This window comes from Nannobrachium achirus, assembly GCF_963921795.1.
Source record: "Nannobrachium achirus genome assembly, chromosome: 19".
Lineage (NCBI taxonomy): Eukaryota > Metazoa > Chordata > Actinopteri > Myctophiformes > Myctophidae > Nannobrachium > Nannobrachium achirus.
This window is the reverse complement of record NC_137826.1, coordinates 44,214,504-44,233,193: the sequence shown is the minus strand read 5'-3', so window position 1 is coordinate 44,233,193 and position 18,690 is coordinate 44,214,504. Positions and strand designations below refer to the sequence as shown.

General features: G+C 43.6%; 1 protein-coding gene across 1 annotated transcript in view; it reads right to left on the bottom strand.

Moving 5' to 3' along the window:
• Positions 1–1,957: 1,957 nt before the first annotated feature.
• The window catches only part of pdlim4 (PDZ and LIM domain 4), a 78,149-nt gene continuing 61,416 nt past the window's right edge, over positions 1,958–18,690 (bottom strand). Inside the window, exons 6-7 of the mRNA XM_080748521.1 lie at positions 7,613–7,760; positions 1,958–5,079 (exon numbers count right to left, since the gene is read on the bottom strand). Of these exons, the coding sequence (XP_080604647.1) occupies positions 4,875–5,079; positions 7,613–7,760 (353 nt within the window). The 3' untranslated portion in view covers positions 1,958–4,874. The remainder of the gene's footprint in view (positions 5,080–7,612; positions 7,761–18,690) is intronic.

Here is an 18,690-nt window from a genome sequence, read left to right as displayed (position 1 = left end):
CTAAAACGCGAATGACAGGTCCATTATGTGTGACTGCCGTAGTGTAGTGGTCAGTGCCTGTGCCTGGTATACGGATGGTTGACCACTAGGCCAAAAAAAACCTACCTGACCTGCCGGAGTCCTGTTCGGAAGAACACTGCTTCTAGTTTTTCTTTGATGTCTTCTTTGCTTTCTCTTGATGCCTTTTTGCTTTCCTGCTTTTTATGCCTTGGCCACTTTATCGCTGCTTGCAGCTATATTTATTATTATATTTTATAATTTAGCTATTGAAAAATAGCAGATCAACAAGCTCACAGCGCTGCAAGCTTGTAGATCTGCTATATTTTTTTAAGTTGTGAAAATGTGTGCAAATCTTTGAATATGTATTTTTGAAGCGAACGTTTGTAACTCAAATCTTGCTTCTTGGGGGTGGGACTTCTTGGAGAGTGGGACTGAGTTACCAGCGCCCAAGGAGGGGCCTTAATTATTATTATATTTTATAATTTAGCTATTGAAAAATAGCAGATCAACAAGCTCACAGCGCTGCAAGCTTGTAGATCTGCTATATTTTTTTAAGTTGTGAAAATTTGTGCAAATCTTTGAATATGTATTTTTTAAGCAAACATTTGTAACTCAAATCTTGCTTCTAGGGGGTCCCTGGAACTAAATATTTTGAGATGGGGGTCCATGGCCAAATAAATATAATTTTGGGGGTCCTTCACATGAAAAGGTTTGAGCACCACTGACATAGAAACATAGGTTTTTCAAAAAACCTTAGAAGGATTTGAAATATTCAGAGACTTTTCAGAAATGTTCACGATTTTTCAAAAATAGCAGATCTACAAGCTCGCTGCGCGGCCACGCTTTGAGGCACCGAGTGTATATCTGCTATTTTTCAACAGTTAAAGCACAAGCCCGCAGTAAATCCTTGTACCCAGGGCCCAGAATTTGGTGCGACACCCCTGCTCTCTCTCTCTCTCTCTCTCTCTCTCTCTCTTGCTCTCATTCTCTCTCTCTCTCTGACTGGGCTTCTCTCACCCTTGTCCCCCCTTTCCCCTGGCACTATAATGTGTATGCAGTCACAGTGTGGTTGGTGAATTAGCCATTATTAAAAGCGCAAAGACATTTAATGGCGTATGAGGTGGCCTCTCGCCTCCTGTTCCCCATTACAAGAAAACCCCTTGGTTCTGTGCCAAGACTTCACAACTGTATGATGCACAGGCATGGCACTCTGTCCTGACACTAACTGTATGAGTCCAGTGTTACTCCAGCGGCCTGACCCAGTTCTCAGTAACTCTGTCAGAGCTAGCAGGCAAAACAAAAAAGGTGATTAACGTCCACGCATTCATGGTGCCGTGAAAAACGATCTCCTCAAGCTCTGAGTATAGACATTAGTAGCACAGTTGTTTCTTTTTAGCTTATTTTAAATTTGGGTTGAGACCTTTTTTTGTGGGGGGGAGTGTATTACCTCATACCCTTACATTTTCATGTACAGTATAACCGTTTCAAGGTCACTGCACATCCAAGCACAACATACTTCTTCGTTCCGAGGGCTCATTAGAGTGGTGTTAAGAGAGGCAAACAACGCTATATGAAAACAAGTCTGCTTCTGTGACATGGCAACTCTACACTCAGATTTGGGGGCCTCCGTGAAGTGGATGTCGATAGAGATTTAAGTTGCCGGAGATGCAACCTTGGGGCAGGTGGGCTGACAGGGCCGCGCTGTGGGAGGGATCTGCCATGTCAAAGCTGGGGAAAACGCAGATAAATCGAATCCCCGGCTATTTTCGCAGTCAGTCTGTGGAGGACAAAGACAAATTGCAGCTCTATAATTTTACAAGTACAAAGGAAAGAAGACTGCAAATAATGTGCAGGCTCAGGTTTAATCTTAATGCATTTCTCACTTTATTTAAATCTTAAAAAATTGCAATCATGAAGAACCAGAACCAAAAACTAAAAAAAACGTGTTGGTAAAATAACAATAACAATAAGTTAGCCTCGAGGAAGAGGATTCATATGAAAAAATAAAGCACACAGAAATTGCTTAAAGAACACAGGACAGGTGATGGCATGTGAGTGACATGTTACTGTATGTGTTAAAGCAACCACAAAACAAATATGTACAATACTTAAGAGACAAGAAGACCCAATATAGTCATAAAATCTCACATCACATAATTTACAAAGAGAGAGCTACTGTCGTTGGCATACCAGCAGCTATACATTTTGCACCACTTCAGATATCTAATAACAAAATGGATATCAAGCACTGCAAAATGTGTATAATCGAAATGAAAAAAGCAGAAACACAGATTTTAAAAGAATGTCTAACATTAGGAATAAGACCACTCTTTCCCTCACCCATGTTGCTTCACCGTTCACAACAAACCAAGATTGACAGCCCCGTCCGCACTTCAGTATGACAATTGCTGCTAACATGGACACGCGGCAACCGTTTTCATTTCTAGACAAAAAGCATATATCCGCACTCAGCCCCAACCATACACGACACCTCTGCACTGCACTGTTGTAGGAAATGTTTGAATCTGTGCTACATCTGGTTGGTTGGACTTGGCTGTGACCAGACGACGTCACTCAGAATTAGAAAGGGAATTAAAACGAAAACACAGATCCAAACGTCTTTCCTTTCCTCTCGGGTAGAACAGTATTAATTATGTCTCCGTATATTCGTCCAAAAATGCCCTCTAAACAAAATTAATATTATTCCCACATGCTATTTAGGCAGTGGATTTTTCTTCTTTTTTTTTTTACGAGTTTCCATTGGTTTTCCATGGCTCTTGTCTCACGTCCCAGATCTGCACTGGCCATCTTTAAAAGCTGCCACGGGTGGCGGAGAGCATATTGGTGTCAACCTGGAATGCCTTTTAACAGATTCACTGAACTCTGGCTCGCCTCTCTCTCTCTTTATACTGGAACTCTCCGCTGTCGGGCGGGGCGGAGGTTTGAATTCCTCTCTCGGTCAGGTGCGTGACCCAAAAGGAAGTCTGAAACTGAGAAAATGTCACGCTTCTTCAACCTCTGAAGCCGTAACGTAGGACCTCTCATAAATCGCATCGGAGATGGTTTGAATAATACACGTTGCAAATGTCATTATGTCATCTGCATTATTTATAAAACCATAGTGGAGATGCTTCGCCTTTTAGTGAAAATATGCAGATTGCTCTTGTATGCTGTCTAATCATTCAAAACACATTTCCCATGTTTCCCTGTTTTTTTGTTTGTTGCTGTGGTCCCTTTGAGGAGCAAGCTTACAGGTTATTTTCGAACATGCAGTGGTTACACAGTTATTACACATTGTTGTGGGTGTCTCAGTGATCTCCAATATGTTTTCAGGTCATACAAAGCAAGTCATTCATACTGAATGTGACTGAAGGCATTTGTCATAGTCATTATGAGCCTAAAACATACCACCATTCCAAGCATCATCATTCGAATCATACAACGATAGGCCTGTTTGATGATGTTATTGCTTATTTTCTAACTTGAATGAGAAATGATATTGATACATGAGTTATATGGACACAGAAATCTATCCCCGGTTTAGTATTATAAGTCAAACGAAAACCTGTAGTAAAGTGAATACATGTAAATGAAACCCAAATCCACAAAAAAAAGGTATTACATGTGTGAGTGCAACACATTTCACAATTTAACGAAACACGCCGTAGCCTGCAAATGTAACAACTACTGATGTACAAGAGATATATTTTTATAAAACAAAAGTTGATGTTGTAACCCACTCTGCTGCTGCACTAGAGCCTGCGCGATATTATCCATGTGTAAAGTTAGTCTGGAGGAATTAGAATATACAGTAGGAAAGAAATGACTCCTCCTGTCATTTATCACACTAGAACTGCAGGGCAAGTTAACATTCTTATCAGAAGATCATACAGTATTCTACTGTATATCTCATCCTCCTGCCCTAAGCAAATGAAGCCATTGTAGAATGTATACTTGTTTACTGCATGCTGCTGACACAATGCCTCCAGAATTGGATCTTTCTGTATGGTTAACCAGTTGGTTGAGAGATATCTGTCAACAACACAAATGCAGCATACTGTACATGTAGATGCAGGAGGAAAGGCATGAATGGGGCCTTTTTTTTACTGAGTTACACTGTAGTGTATTAAGGCATATTGTTCTAGAGTGTTTTGCTTCAGAGCTGGTGGATGTAAATACCATATCTCATGTATAATGTCTAAAGTCATCTTCATATGTAGTCGGCTGGATTATTTCAAATCTGAATATACAGGTGGCTGTGATATGGAGGAAATTGGGCTACAATCGGCAAACCTTGTACTGTTTGTTGCAGATACTGTACTTGTATGTTCTCCGAAGATGTTACCAGATGTTATGACCTAATGTACTATGCATGTAAACACATAGATTGAGAGATGAGGGGTAGTTGTCAGTTTCATTTGATAGTTGTCAGTTTTGTTGAATGTCGGACGGTCAGAATCTTACACTGTTATTTCAAAATGTTCTCGATATACCGAAGTCACATTTCCTATGGAGTTAAATTCAATGGGCTTCATTTATCAAGCTAATCTGGGAATGCTGACCCAGGGTTATTTAAAGTCAGTTTAACATGACCATGACATTTAAGCTGGCTGCTAACTGTCCACCTGGATTTAGCTGACCTCCAATCGTCAGCCACTTGACAAATATGTTGACTCGGGTTGTCACACTTGTCAGCTACGGCAAAAAACAAACCACCTTTTGGCCAGTGGTTCATTTCTCAACCTGATTATAAGTCTCATTCAAGATCACCATTCCCGCTTTTGATAGATGTGGCCTATAGTGACGTCATGGCATTCCCCCATATTTGAGCACCCCCCATATCTGCAGCGTAGCGGGGGCTTCTGTGTCTTATCTCAGACGATCTCCACCTTGGAGTTGGGGTAGACGGCCACCACGTCGTAGCCCTCGGGCGGCTGGACGCGAGCCTTGGCGTGGGTCTCACAGTACAGGTTCTCCTCGATGAAGAAGTAGCCCTTCTGCTTGAGGTTCATGCCGCAGTCGTCACACATGAAGCAGTCGGGGTGGTAGAGCTTGTCCCTCGCCTTCACGATGGTGCCCCTGAATGGAGAGAAAACAGCATGGAGTGTCAGCTAAAAGAGGAAGAAATAGAGCGGTTTCTCCCACAGATTACACACACCCAAAGTGAGTTTGAAAACAGGACCAATGATGTGTGGAACTCCCATAACTACATGGGAGAAATACAACAATGTGCGAACACAGCAGCAAGATTTGTGAACTATTTTGATAAAAGAGTGAACTGTTGCGATAAAAGAAGGCTCTAGCCGATGGAATGAGGGCTACAAAACTTTGAGTGTCCCAATCCCACACCATCTGTACTGAATAGACCTAGACCTAGTGCACATAGAGCTGCTACCTTTTAATGCATTTTAATGAATCGGAGTTCGCTGCTAAATAAATACATATACATTTTATTTGGGAGTTCTTGACATGAAAATGTTTGAGGATAGACAGAAAAATATGCACAGTGATGTCAGCTGCACTAAATGTGTTGCACAGTAGTTTATGTCATACAGCAAAATGCAAATAATACACAATGTTGTAAGAGCCTGCTCTTGATAAAGATTCTTACTGAGAAGAGACGGTTACTGTACGCATCAGCTCACCAGGACTGCTTTGGTTAATTGAATAACATGCTTATTCAACACTGATGTCATTTATAGAATTTACTTTTATCGCGGCTGTAAGCAAATAACAATTTGAACGATTCCTATCACATTCCTGTCTTACTGTAGCTTCATTCAATGCCAAAGTCAAATTTGGTGTCTGCTGAGTGCTTAATTGAACTGCAACTATGCTGACATGGAGAAATGGGAACAATGTCCATGTGGACACTAACCTCAATACAACACCAAACCCTTACCCTTACCCTAACCTTAACCCAACACCAAACCTAATTAACCTAACATGAACCCAAATAACCTTGATGTCAGAACTGTGCATTGAGCAGGCTGCCCCCCCCATCTTCTGGTGCATTTGGAGGCCCAGCCTTGGCCGAGGGCATGAGAACAGTAGGGGGTTGAAGGAGAGGTCCCTCATTTACTCGACTTCCTCCGAAATCCAGACGTTCCTTGTTGATCCAGACATTCAAGGACCGCTGGTTACAAGCCTAATACTTCTCCAGCGTGCAGGCTATAGCACTGGCTCCATAAAGTTTTTAAAGATGTTCACCCTTCAGCCCCGCTATGTGAGGTATAAAACATAAGACTGGTGCCCTATACCGGTGTTAAACTACCGTGTAAATGTTCCAGGAACTGAACAGGCTCATTGTGCCTGGTGAGCTCTCCCACAACGCTCTCTTGTTAGCGTGTGTAAAGCGCTAGCTGCCGTGCGTCATGACATTACTGTTTACCTCACCTGCAAGTGCTTTTTTTAAAGCAGGGGGATTACCACTACCAGTACCTGTTTTGTGTGTGCGCAGCATGAGAGTGAGTGCACATGTGTAAATGTATAGGGTGTGCCAATTGTAGTCCTGTAGTATATTTTGTGTCAAACACAGGTGTTCTGATTGGAGTAAATCATAATAGTTATATGCCAATCAAACAATTGAAACACCTGTGTTTGACCCAAAATATGGCTGCTCTACGACAACAATTGCGTCACCATTGGCACACTCTATAGGAACAGGAGCACGTCTGTGTGATTGTTGTTGTATCCGTGTGCACGTGTCCCTGACTGTGCACGTGCATTTGTGCACGTGTGTGAGTCTGTGGGAAAGGGAGTAGCGTAGGGATCAGCTTAATGATTAAAAATTACGCATGGAGATCGTTTTTCCCCCCCAGTGGTGTTGAAAGAAGACCTGTTAGTGCATGTTTTCCTGTACAACGTACCCCCATTGTTTCTGATCCAGGGAAGTTCCTTACATTGCCCCAGGGAGCTTTGATAGCATGCTTTATGGCCGGCAATTTGGTCCTAAAATAACAGTTTGGCAATAAAGATAATATGCCCAAACACCAATATAAATGAAAAGGCAATGTTATTTTCAAAACGGTATTACCCTTTCATCCTTTTTAGTAGACTGTGGCTTTGTCGAACTCGCTTGAGGGTGATGCTCACTTTGTATCCTTTAGGATTCTGGGTGAATTCTATTTGGCCAATAAAAAAGGCAGGCACGCTAAGCCTGTGTGAGTTTTTACGATTCATTACAGCCCTCTACTTTGGGGGCATAAAACATCCATGTTGGATTAGGCTCCAACCAACACAAAGTGACAACAACTGCCTTTGGCCTTGAAATGTATAAAAGTTTTGAGAACAACTTTCAAGCTGTTGCGCTAATGCTTAACTTAATTTAACTCTCAGAGTGTAAAATGTAACCAAATGGACCGAGTGTACAACCAATGGGTCTATTTGATTGTACACAAGTTACAAATGGATGAATTCACAAATTTACGGTGTGGTTTTTTTCATTGTTTGCTAAACTGTTCACACATGGTCTAAGTGGCTTCCTTTGACCGTTTTATTAAATGACAGGAAGCTCTACGACAGAGGAGAGTTCCCTACGATACTGAGGTTGGCTGGTTCATCACTTTTAAGGAAACAACACAAGCTCCTGAGTATAGGCTACCGTACTTACACAATGCCGTTGCCACAGCGCGTGCACTGAGGCAGTTTCTGCAGGCCGGACATGGGCGACATGGGGATGGGGATGGGGCTGCCCAGCTTGGGGATGGGGGACCGGATAGGAGACCTCAGGTTTCTCATTCGGTCCGTTGGGGAAACACCTAAAGTTGGCAGAACAAGCACAGAAGAATAAACGTAAGATTAGGAATGGTACGAATTTTACCATTAAGACAACGGTGTCAATCAGTTAAGGCAGTCTGCTGCTGCTGGGTGTTCCTAATAAGGAAGGAACACACTGGATGAGTTATATATTCAAGAATGCCAGACCCTGACACCAAGTGACCCCAACACCTCAGCAGAGCAGATATGCAGTAATTCCAGGAAAAAGGTGTGTCTGTTTTGTGTGTGTGTGTGTGTGTGTGTGTGTGTGTGTGTGTGTGTGTGTGTGTGTGTGTGTGTGTGTGTGTGTGTGTGTGTGTGTGTGTGTGTGTGTGTGTGTGTGTGTGTGTGTGTGTGTGTGTGTGTGTGTGTGTACGTTGTATGTATCTATGCAGATGAGGTCTGTGGAATTCCAAGCAGTGTGTGTGTGTGTGTGTGTGTGTGTGTGTGTGTGTGTGTGTGTGTGTGTGTGTGTGTGTACACAGGAAAATTCAGCTTAGGTCAACATCATGGGCATGTGGTAAGCCTTAACGAACTGTAGGCCTACTGTTTGTACAAACGTTATCTTTATCTAAATACATGTCTGCATTGGTTCGCGTGTGCGCGCATGCCTACGTGCGCGAGTTCTTGCATGCATGTGCATCAGTGAGGGCAGTCGCTGTCACGTCTATCTACTGTATCTACTGTATCTATAGCAGGGGTCTTCAACGTTTTCAGGCCAAGGACCCCTTAGCTGAGAGAGAGATGAAGCAGGGACCCCCACAACCTTTTCATAGATTCCATATAGTTTCATCGTTTGACAGCACATCTATCTATCTATCTATCTATCTAGTGCTATCTAGACATTGCATCTCCTCTGTTTATTCCCCCTACCCCTGCTCCATTCACATGTTACCCATTGCGTAGGCCAGCACCGTTCCCAGAGGAGCTCATCAGTTATCCAGGAAGCAGCTGGCAGGGCAAACATTCCACATTAATACAGGCACACACAGACCCCGGCCATCCCATAGATATGTTACAATCACACCCTGCCCGTGAACCACACTGTGACACACACAGACAAATGGGGTGATTCGAGGGGCAATGGAGTCCGCTTTGTTAGCAAAAAAATTATGAAACGCCAGTCAGTAACAGACAGTAGCACATTTTTGGGTAAAACTGTAAAAAAATGACTATAAAAACTGACCTGCAGACAGCCCCACTGAAAATAAACCATCCACTGACTACAGCTGTCCTCTGAGTCTGAATCTATAGAGACTGGAAAGGGGGGGTTGAGCTGCAGCACTGAGCTAAATGATTTAATGAGACCAGTACGGGGTACTTGTCCAAAAAGCAAATCATCATGGTGGAAAATCCCAAATGAGAAACTCCCAAGCAAAAGACCGCAAACGTTAACGTTGTTTCAGTGCATACTGCTCTTGAATTAATTAGCATTTGACAAAGATGATGCAATAGACAATCACAATGCATCAGATTAAAAAATCATACCCGTGTGAAGGGAGCAGTGCTGATGCTGATGATAGACCGACATGACGTCACAGGATAGACGTGCATGACGTCTAGTCATACAGTTGCGTGATAAGTATTTGATGGCCTGTCCATTTTGCATGGACATACACAAATGTGGACATACAGACAAAGCCACGTATTGGAGCGGCTAGCACCGCTCACATGAATGTGTAGTGAGAAACTGTGAGAAATTAGCATGACATTATGGCCGTCTGGAACAGCAACAAGTGTGGGCATGTGGAGCCATTCCAAAGGTTACTGATCCTGGTGAACAGTAAACCAGATCAGTGGAGCATAATCCTGAATTATATTAGCCTGATACTTCAGTCCGCACATCACCACCCCCTGTTGGTGGGTGGTTTGTAGTGTGGACTGAAGCTGCACATATTTTATTCTATTTCGAGCGCGCCTGAAGAGCGGGCGCATTGAATGGGCCAATCAGGGTTGTATGCTTGGGGCACGTGGTTTGGCTGCTCCGGTCCCAGCCCCCTCCAAACAGAGCTCTTGAGCTCACGTGAGACACGCTCGTGGACTCTGATTGGTGTCCTCTGCCCACGTGAGAGTCTAGTGGACTCTGATTGGTCCGTGAAAACTGTCATGGCGGAGTCAGACTCGACTCGTATTATTTTAATAAACGATGCAATAGTGCCGTTTCTTCACGTTTTAATACCATTTTGCACTAACGTAAACATGCAGACATATAATATGTTATGAGAAATAACGTATTTTTGCAATGTCACGCCACATCGCCGTCGCGTGTGTGTGTGTGTGTGTGTATGTGTGTGTGTGTGTGTGTGTGACGTCAATAGGCTTTAGCCCGCCCACGCCGAAGTAGAATCTCCGTCCGTAATCTCAGACTCTCATCCCGAAGTGAAACGTAGTGTGAGATGTCTGGCGCTCGCAGTCAGGCAAGAATTATATGCCTTCCATTCATTAATAATGTGCCAGGAGAGACCATCAGCCCCGGTATGCTACCTACTGCTAACCGCTAACCGCACGGCCATTACCTAGCATCTGGCACCTGCCTCAAAGCACTTTCCATCTCTCACCAACAGTTTAAGAGTCGGAGAGAAATCAACTAGGTTGAGTTTTTTTATGGGAATAATTGCTCCGTTGCCTAATGACCCGACCTAATGACAACACTCTTTCATGTGTCAGGCTCTGCATGGCGCGAGTTTAACTAATAAGTCTTACAGAATGTACTCACGAAACGTCTTGGAAAAGCAGAATTAAAGTGTGCCTGTTTCAACTTATAATGTATAATAATATATAATAATATTATGCTATATTAACTCATACCTCGCGATCCCCGTAGAGCCCGTAGATTTCCCGCTGTACCGCGCTGCCATGCCCGTAGAGCCCGTAAAGTTTAATTAGCTTTAATCATTATGAAAGGATTAAAAGTATTAGCGCAGATTTTCGCTGATTCTGGCTCTTTAGGCCCGCCCCCCTAACTGTATCCGGTCATTTCCGGTCTGGACCGGATCCAGCTTTCCGTATCCAGTCTGAGCCTGGGCCATAGTCCCGCCTCCATTGGTTTACTGTGTAACAGAAGTGGAAGCTACTGGGCGATGGAACGTTCGTTTTTCAATCGGATTTTTGCGTTTGAAAACTTTGATCCAGTCTCTACACGCCTGGATTATGATCCCCGCACATATCGTGCGTTTTGTGCGCGAACGTGTCCACGTGTTACCATAGCGCACATTTGGCTTTTTTCAATGCTTTTTCATGTAAACACTGGCTGATAAGCAGAGATACAGCGTGGCAACGGATATGTCTTTTTCAATGGGGTTTTTTGTATTCGAAAGCTTGTCACCGAGTCTACACGTCTACTAGATGAGTCGCGCACAGATTGTGCACGATGCGTGCGCGTGCCCACGCTAAAAGGTAAGGACAATTTGGCAGCTGCTTACTACAGCTATGTTTAAAATGGCAGAGAAAAAGTTAATAGTATGCTACAGCACGTTGAGCTTGTGTATTCTCTGGCCAAGCACAAATGTAGTTTGGTTGATGGATAATTTAAGCAGACACACCTGGCCTGATTCAGGTGACACCTAATAGAGACATTATATGGGCACAGTCACTCATACATGGCTGAAGAGGAATATAGCCAACTGGAAGCTCCAACCCTTCGCTCGCATAAAATTGGACATGTCTGTTTCAGACTCGCATCTGTGGCTAAAATGGATAGTTCTAGTCCTTGATTATGTTTTGCTCAACTGTGGTCGAAGCACACACGTGTGCCTCCATGTATTATTGCTGCTTTTAGAAATCTGCACCGTGTTGTACCTAACAATGCCGCTTAGCTGTACTCAAACGGTGAACCACGGCCTCTTGGGCCTTATTACTTTATTATTCAGGCATGGCAAGCAGCGGGATGTCTGTGAACCACAGGAAATATTGTAGAACGTTGGTCCAAAATCCCGCTGTCGTCCCTTCCCCACTATTGAAACTGTCACACCAATATAAACATGTTCATTTGATAGGAAAGGACAAGTATAGGCCACAAAGCCAGATATACCAGTAAGACTCCCTAATCGGGAGATAAGCGACCGTTGGTCGCTTATCTCCTGTCACACTGCTGACATCAGTATGACATCACACCGTACACAAATGACCCTTATATAAGACCGGCATTATCTACCGACAGATTAGTAACAAGATGTCAAAATCATTGAAGGTTTACCCTACTAACCAACTGTTTACCATAGCAACCATGTTTTTTACCTTAGCAACCAACTGTTTACCCTAGCAACCAACTTTTTACCACAGCAACCATGTTTTTTTTACCCTAGCAACCAACTGTTTACCCTAGCAACCAATTGTTTACCATAGCAACCATGTTTTCTTACCCTAGCAACCAACTGTTTACCCTAGCAACCAACTGTTTACCATAGCAACCATGTTTTTTACAGGGCCTGGGATTGATGACATCAGAAATCTCCATATATGGGCATGAAAGGGATTTTGTTTCTGGAAATATGTCTGTCGGGTGCCACATTTGGAATAAAACACTTACATCACACATCTGGATATCCATACAGCCCATCTAGTTTGCCTGTGTCCATTTATGCCCATATATCTGATGACATTGGGACAATGATCTCCATATATGGGCATAAAACTTATGTTAATTAGTAAAGCCTGGGGATCTCCATATATGGGCATGAGGGGTACCCTAAAAGGGCATCATCTGGGAATAGCAAATATAGTTATCCTAGAAAGTGAAAATCTTACATCAAAGGCCATAACTACCTACCTACAGTACCACCATACTGCATTCCTCATTAAACTACCTACCAGTAAGATGCCTAAGGGAGAAAAGCAAAGGGCGAGGTTGCACCATTTCTTGGTCTTCTGGCCAGTGATGTATATCGGACCATTTAACCATATATGGAGACATCTGGTACCCAAAGATATTCACAGATATGGGCTTAATATTGATGACATAAGGGATCTCCATATATGGGCGTAAAAGGGATTTGGTTCCCCTGGCATCACAGGGATCTCCATATATGGGCATAAAATGGATTTGGTTACCCTGGCAACACGGGGATCTCCATATCTCCATATATGGGCATAAAAGGGATTTGGTTCCCCTGGCATCACAGGGATCTCCATATATGGGCATAAAAGGGATTTGGTTCCCCTGACATTACAGTGATGTCAGTGGCTGGTTCTACAGAGGGGATCTCCATTTATGGGCATAAAAGGGAATGTATGTATGATGATGTCAGATATCATAGACGTCATAGGACTTTCACATAACGAATAACTGAGTAAGCATGTAAACCCGTAAAATCTATATTTGGGCATGGCTGATTTATGACCTCATCATGATGACACGAGCAAACACAGCTGAATTGTATAAATGATCAGTGCAGAAACCAACAGAAGTATTTGACCAAGACTCTTCGATTTAAACATCAACAAAGGTGTGACGTTTGTTGATGGTCACAAGTGACGTGTGACGGACGGACGGACGGACGGACGGACGGACGGACGGCCGGTGGAGGTTTTCATAGTAAACTGCTCCCTGACGGTCGCAACAAGATGTATGACAAAATATCTACCAGATAACAAGTAAAACAGTCCCAAAGACGCCATACCACCACCAACCCAAACTCAAACATGTCAGCGAAAAAGGTCTCAAAGAATTTGGAATCTTGTTCCAAATACTGTAACAACTTGGAGTAAAATTACATTATTTTAAGTTACTATTACAAGTTGTTCTCGATTTGTGCATTTGTACTGTATAAATGGACAATCTGGCAGCATTTTTACATTATTATATTATATTTGAATTTAATCCTCTTACTTAGAAGACTGTTTTGAGGACAATGGATGGTTCTCTCGCAGGGCTAAAATGGGAGTTTGCAGTCATTTATCACTGTTCTTGCAACAGTTGTTGTGGTGGGATGGTGAGTAAAATGCCCTCAGCTATCGGCGAGGTTATTCCTCTAGAGATAAACAACATCAGGCGCAGTCAGTCTGCACAAGCTTTTCCTTTTTTTTTTTTACATTTATCCAAACAAACTTCTCATAGGTCAGGACCTTAAGGAGGAATGGAGGGGATTTAAGAGTTCACTGGCATTATGTTTATTTCTTTAACTGACTGGGGGGAAAACCACAGAGTTCCCCCATGATACCATCGTCTCTGTTGAAACTGTATAGCCCCGCTCGTAGCTATCAGACCATCTGTCCATCCATCTGTCAACCACTTTGGTCCCCAAACAACAACAAAAAAGAAAATACTGTCTGCCTTGCCATGAAATTCGCTGTGCACCTTCATGCGCCCCGGATGGGGCGGCAGTGGCTCAGGGGTAGAGAAACCACCTTTGAACACGGAGGGTTCCCAGTTCGATCCCGGGCTCCCCCAGAGTTAGTGTCGAAGAGTGCTTCAGCAAGTCTCTGAACCCCTTGTTGCTCCCGGTGAGCAGGTTGGTGCCTTGCATGGTTTCCTCTGCCATCAGTGTTTGACTGTGTGTGTGAATGGGTGAATATAATGCACAAGCTCTGTAAAGCGCCTTGGATAAAGGCTCTATATAAGGGTACCATTTACCCGGAGGATGACCACTAGTGATTTTGGTGAAACCAATAGCCTTTCCTCCCACAGTCTAAATCTTAGCACTAGCACACAAGATTATCTCAAAACCATAACATTTGCTAAACAAAATGGAGGCTACCTGGAGAATGAACCCTAACCCTTTGAGAGACTCCCTGACCTTTTCTCTAGTGCCACCCTTCACAATGTTTATATTTAAGAAATAGGCTATTACCTGTTAGTACCTCTTTTAATGCCTGTCTTTAAATAAATAAAAAGGTCTTGAAGTTAGCCATATGGGCAATATACTGTACAGCAGGGGTCTTCAGCAGGGGGTCCGGGACCCTTAGGGGGTCCTCAGAGGTCCTCCAAATCTTTGTGTGATAGAAACGTTTTTCTCTTTTTTTGAACCCTATAGTGTCCATATTCTGAGAACTTTAGCCAAAAATAGCAGATCTACAAGCTCACAACGCCTCGCGCTGCGAGGTGTTGGGAGCTTGTAGATCGGCTATTTTTGGCAAAGAGGTTTGGTGTAGAGGGGAAAAAGATCAGACTAAGTACAGAGTCAAAGGTCAAGTTTATTAAGTATTGATGCTTCAAGTCGTTAAATATGGTGAAAACACGAATTGACATGAATCCAAAATACACTGATGATTGTGCTGTCAAACAATTAAACTATATGGAATCTATGAACAGGTCGTGGGGGTCCCTGCATCGTCTCTCTCTCAACTAAGGGGTCCTTGGCCTGAAGACGTTGAAGACCCCTGCTGTACAGTAACTATCCTGACATGAGCTTCCCATCCTCTTTTACGGAACTAACTACCTTGGATGAGATTGCTTAAAGGCCTCTGCCACACCGCCCCCCTCACACGACCACCATCAGCAGTGTTATCCAATCACTCATAGGGACTGTGGAATCCTGGGTAAACTGACACTCTTGTTTGCTTTGACTTGAAAAGCCCGTGAAAGTCAACATGGCCGCCGCAGGAGCTCCCACCTTCAAAGCCAGGATAAATCCGAGTCTGACAATGATATGATGTGCTGTATGGGCAACAGCAGGACGACTTGAAAAGAACAATGCCTGTGTCTGTCAATTTGACTACTTTAATCAGCACTTTAAACAAAACGTTAGGTATGCAAGACACAGACACACGCACGCACTCTCTCACACACACACACACACACACACACACACACACACACACACACACACACACACACACACACACACACACACACACACACACACACACACACACACACACACACACACAGGGGCGTCACAAGGGGTAGGAAAGTGGGACTGAGTTACTAGGGCCCAAGGTGGAGGGGCCCTAGCAACTTTAGCTATTGAAAAATAGCAGATATACAAGCTCACAGCGCGGCACCGAGTGCCGCGCTGCGAGCTTGTAGATCTGCTATTTTTTAAAAGTCGTGAAATTGTGTGCAAATCTTTGAATATATCTATTTTTTAAGCAGACATTTGTTACTAAAATTTTGCTTCTGGGGGTCCCTGGAACTAAATATTTTGAGATGGGGGTCTGTGGCCAAATACATATCATCTTGGAGGTCCTTGACATGAAAAAGTTTGAGCACCACTGACATGGAAACTTGCACACGTTTTGCACACGTTTTCACAATTTTTCAAAAATAGCAGATCTACAAGCTCGCAGCGCGGCACTCGGTGCCGCGCTGTGAGCTTGTATATCTGCTATTTTTCAACAGTTAACATTCATGGGGGGCCCGCAGTGAATTCTTGTACCCAGGGCCCAGAATTTGGTGTGACGCCCCTGCACACACACACACACACACACACACACACACTCACAGAGAGATTAGAGGACCCCCCAGCCATAATGGCAGGTAGCGTGACTGACAATCTCAGTGTAAACCTCAGGTGAGTCCTTGTTTCAACAGGGGCTCAGCCCGTCACTCAACCCGTCACTCAACTGAAGCCGCGGCTCCGAAAGCCTACGCTGACAGCGGGCAAACACATTTTCCCATTTTCTCCTAAATCTCTCCACCCCTGGGTGTCTCTCTCTCACCCTCTGTCGCTGTTTGACTTAAGTCTAACTGTCATTCTTTCCTTTTTCTTTACAATTTTGAGCGATTAACTGCCACATTTAAAGATGAACCCAAGCTTGGCCGTGCCCCAAAATGCTCATTAGTTTTGCGGCTTACCTGTGGATTTATCGTGTCTGTTCACGTGTCTCAAAGAGTGCCAGTGGGAACCTTTTAACGGCAATTTGTTTTTCTTGTATCGTGACAAATGGACAATCAGGGACGTGCAGAGAATGTTAGAGAGGCAGGAGCTGACATTTCCAAAGGGGCCTTTTGGTGGAAGCACTGAAAATAGCAGACCTCCAAGCTCACAACGCGTCGCAGCGCGATTTTTGTGAGATTGGAGGTCGGCTATTTTCGGTAAAACACACTGATCTAAGCATAATTAAGTCAATGCTGGAGATGTGGTGTAACGGCCTGGATTTCTACACAGAGAGGGCAATTCTTTCAACATAAGGTGCTGCATTCAAGTTCAGGAGAGTTTGGACAAGGCAATTCTCTTGAATGCTGCCTTCAGGGACACCATAGTAAAAACGGCATTTATTTTTTACAGACAGATAAAGGGGCAGGGGCTAAAGCCCCCTTTGATGTCTATGTGTGCACGTGCCTGAAATGAATGCCATCTCAACAGTGTATTACAGGGATGTTTTTGTTTTATGTTTTCATAATGTCTTGCATGCTGCACCTCCTTGCCTTGCATCACGGTGTGCACTATTGTGTAACACATGGTAATATATGCGAATATAATCCAAGCCCAAGCCTTATGATGTTGTCAAACTGACTTTGTAACATCGGGTCGTTCAAGAGAGTTTCGCCATGCATGCATGCTCCTTTCTCACATTCATGTAATTTAGTAACACACAAACATAACTCAGAGCTCCCACAGTAAATAAACAAAAGTTCCCTTGTATACCCAAAGGCACCCACTAGTCCCTCGTATAACCAAACTCACGTATAACAAATTCCCTGTAACCAAAGGCCCCCTGTATAAACCAAATGTCCTTTGTATAACCAATCCTCTCTCACCCCCCTATAGTTGAAGTCTTCCTCTACGTGGGACCTTTCAGAGAGATGGGTTTTCAGTTCAGAGAAAGTACAATTTAGAGGTATATTTGTACATGAGTATTTCCAATTTCTAATAGTTTTACTTCTACTCCACTACATCTCAGATCCAAATATTGTACTTTTACCCCACTACAATTATTTGACAACTTTAGTTACTAGTTACTTTGTAGATTTATTATTATTACAAAACATAAATTAAACACTTCGACCCTACACAGTATATTCATTTGGCCATTTGGCAATTTTTATACATTTGAAAACTTTTGATGCCAATACTTTTGTACTTTTACTCAAGTACATTTTGAATTCCAGACCTTCACTTGTAGCGGAGTGCTTCACATTGCGGAATTGATACTTTTACTTAAGTGCAACATTTGAGTACTTATTCCACCTACTCCTTCCTCTGTTTTGACTGGAGTAAACAGGAATCCTACTGAGGAGGAGGAGGAGGGGTTTGGGGTTCTGGTCCAGAGGATTAACTCTGCCACTGTCAGCATCACATGATTCCTCCTCCACAGAACCAGAGGGGAGAGAGAGAGAGAGAGAGAGAGAGAGAGAGAGAGAGAGAGAGAGAGAGAGAGAGAGAGAGCTGCTCCTCGGAATGCCGAGCGGTCGGAAGGCAGACGGGGAAATCATATTTCTCTCTTTATTGTCCTTTGTGAGGTTGTTTTTGCAGTAAATTTCCCTCACAAAACGTCCCCTCCCCTCCCCACGTCTCTGTGTGTGAACCACGAAGACACTTCACTCATCCTTCGTCCGTCCTTCCTGTCTGTCTGTCTGTCTCTCTTACTCTGTCTCTTCTCTTTTTTTCTGTCACTCCTTTCTCACTTACTGTCTTGCTCCCTCCCTCCCTCCCTCCCTCCCTCCCCTTCCCTACCCTACTTTCTTTCTATAAAAGGTAAAATATGCCAGCGAGACGGAGGATCTTACCGCTGACAGAGACAGGCTGCTGGCCTGTTTGCAGTAGCTGGGAGAAATTGCATAGACAGTACTCTGCTTTGCGTGCATGCGTGTGTGTGTGTGTGTGTGTGTGTGTGTGTGTGTGTGTGTGTGTGTGTGTGTGTGTGTGTGTGTGTGTGTGTGTGTGTGTGTGTGTGTGTGTGTGTGTGTGTGTGTGTGTGTGTGTGTGTGTGTGTGTGTGTGTGTGTGTGTGTGTGTGTGTGTGCGTGCGGTTATTTACAGCAGATGTAACATATCGTCTCTGTCGGGCAGAAACCTTGTATCTCCAAGTTTCAAGTTTTTTCACCAAGCAA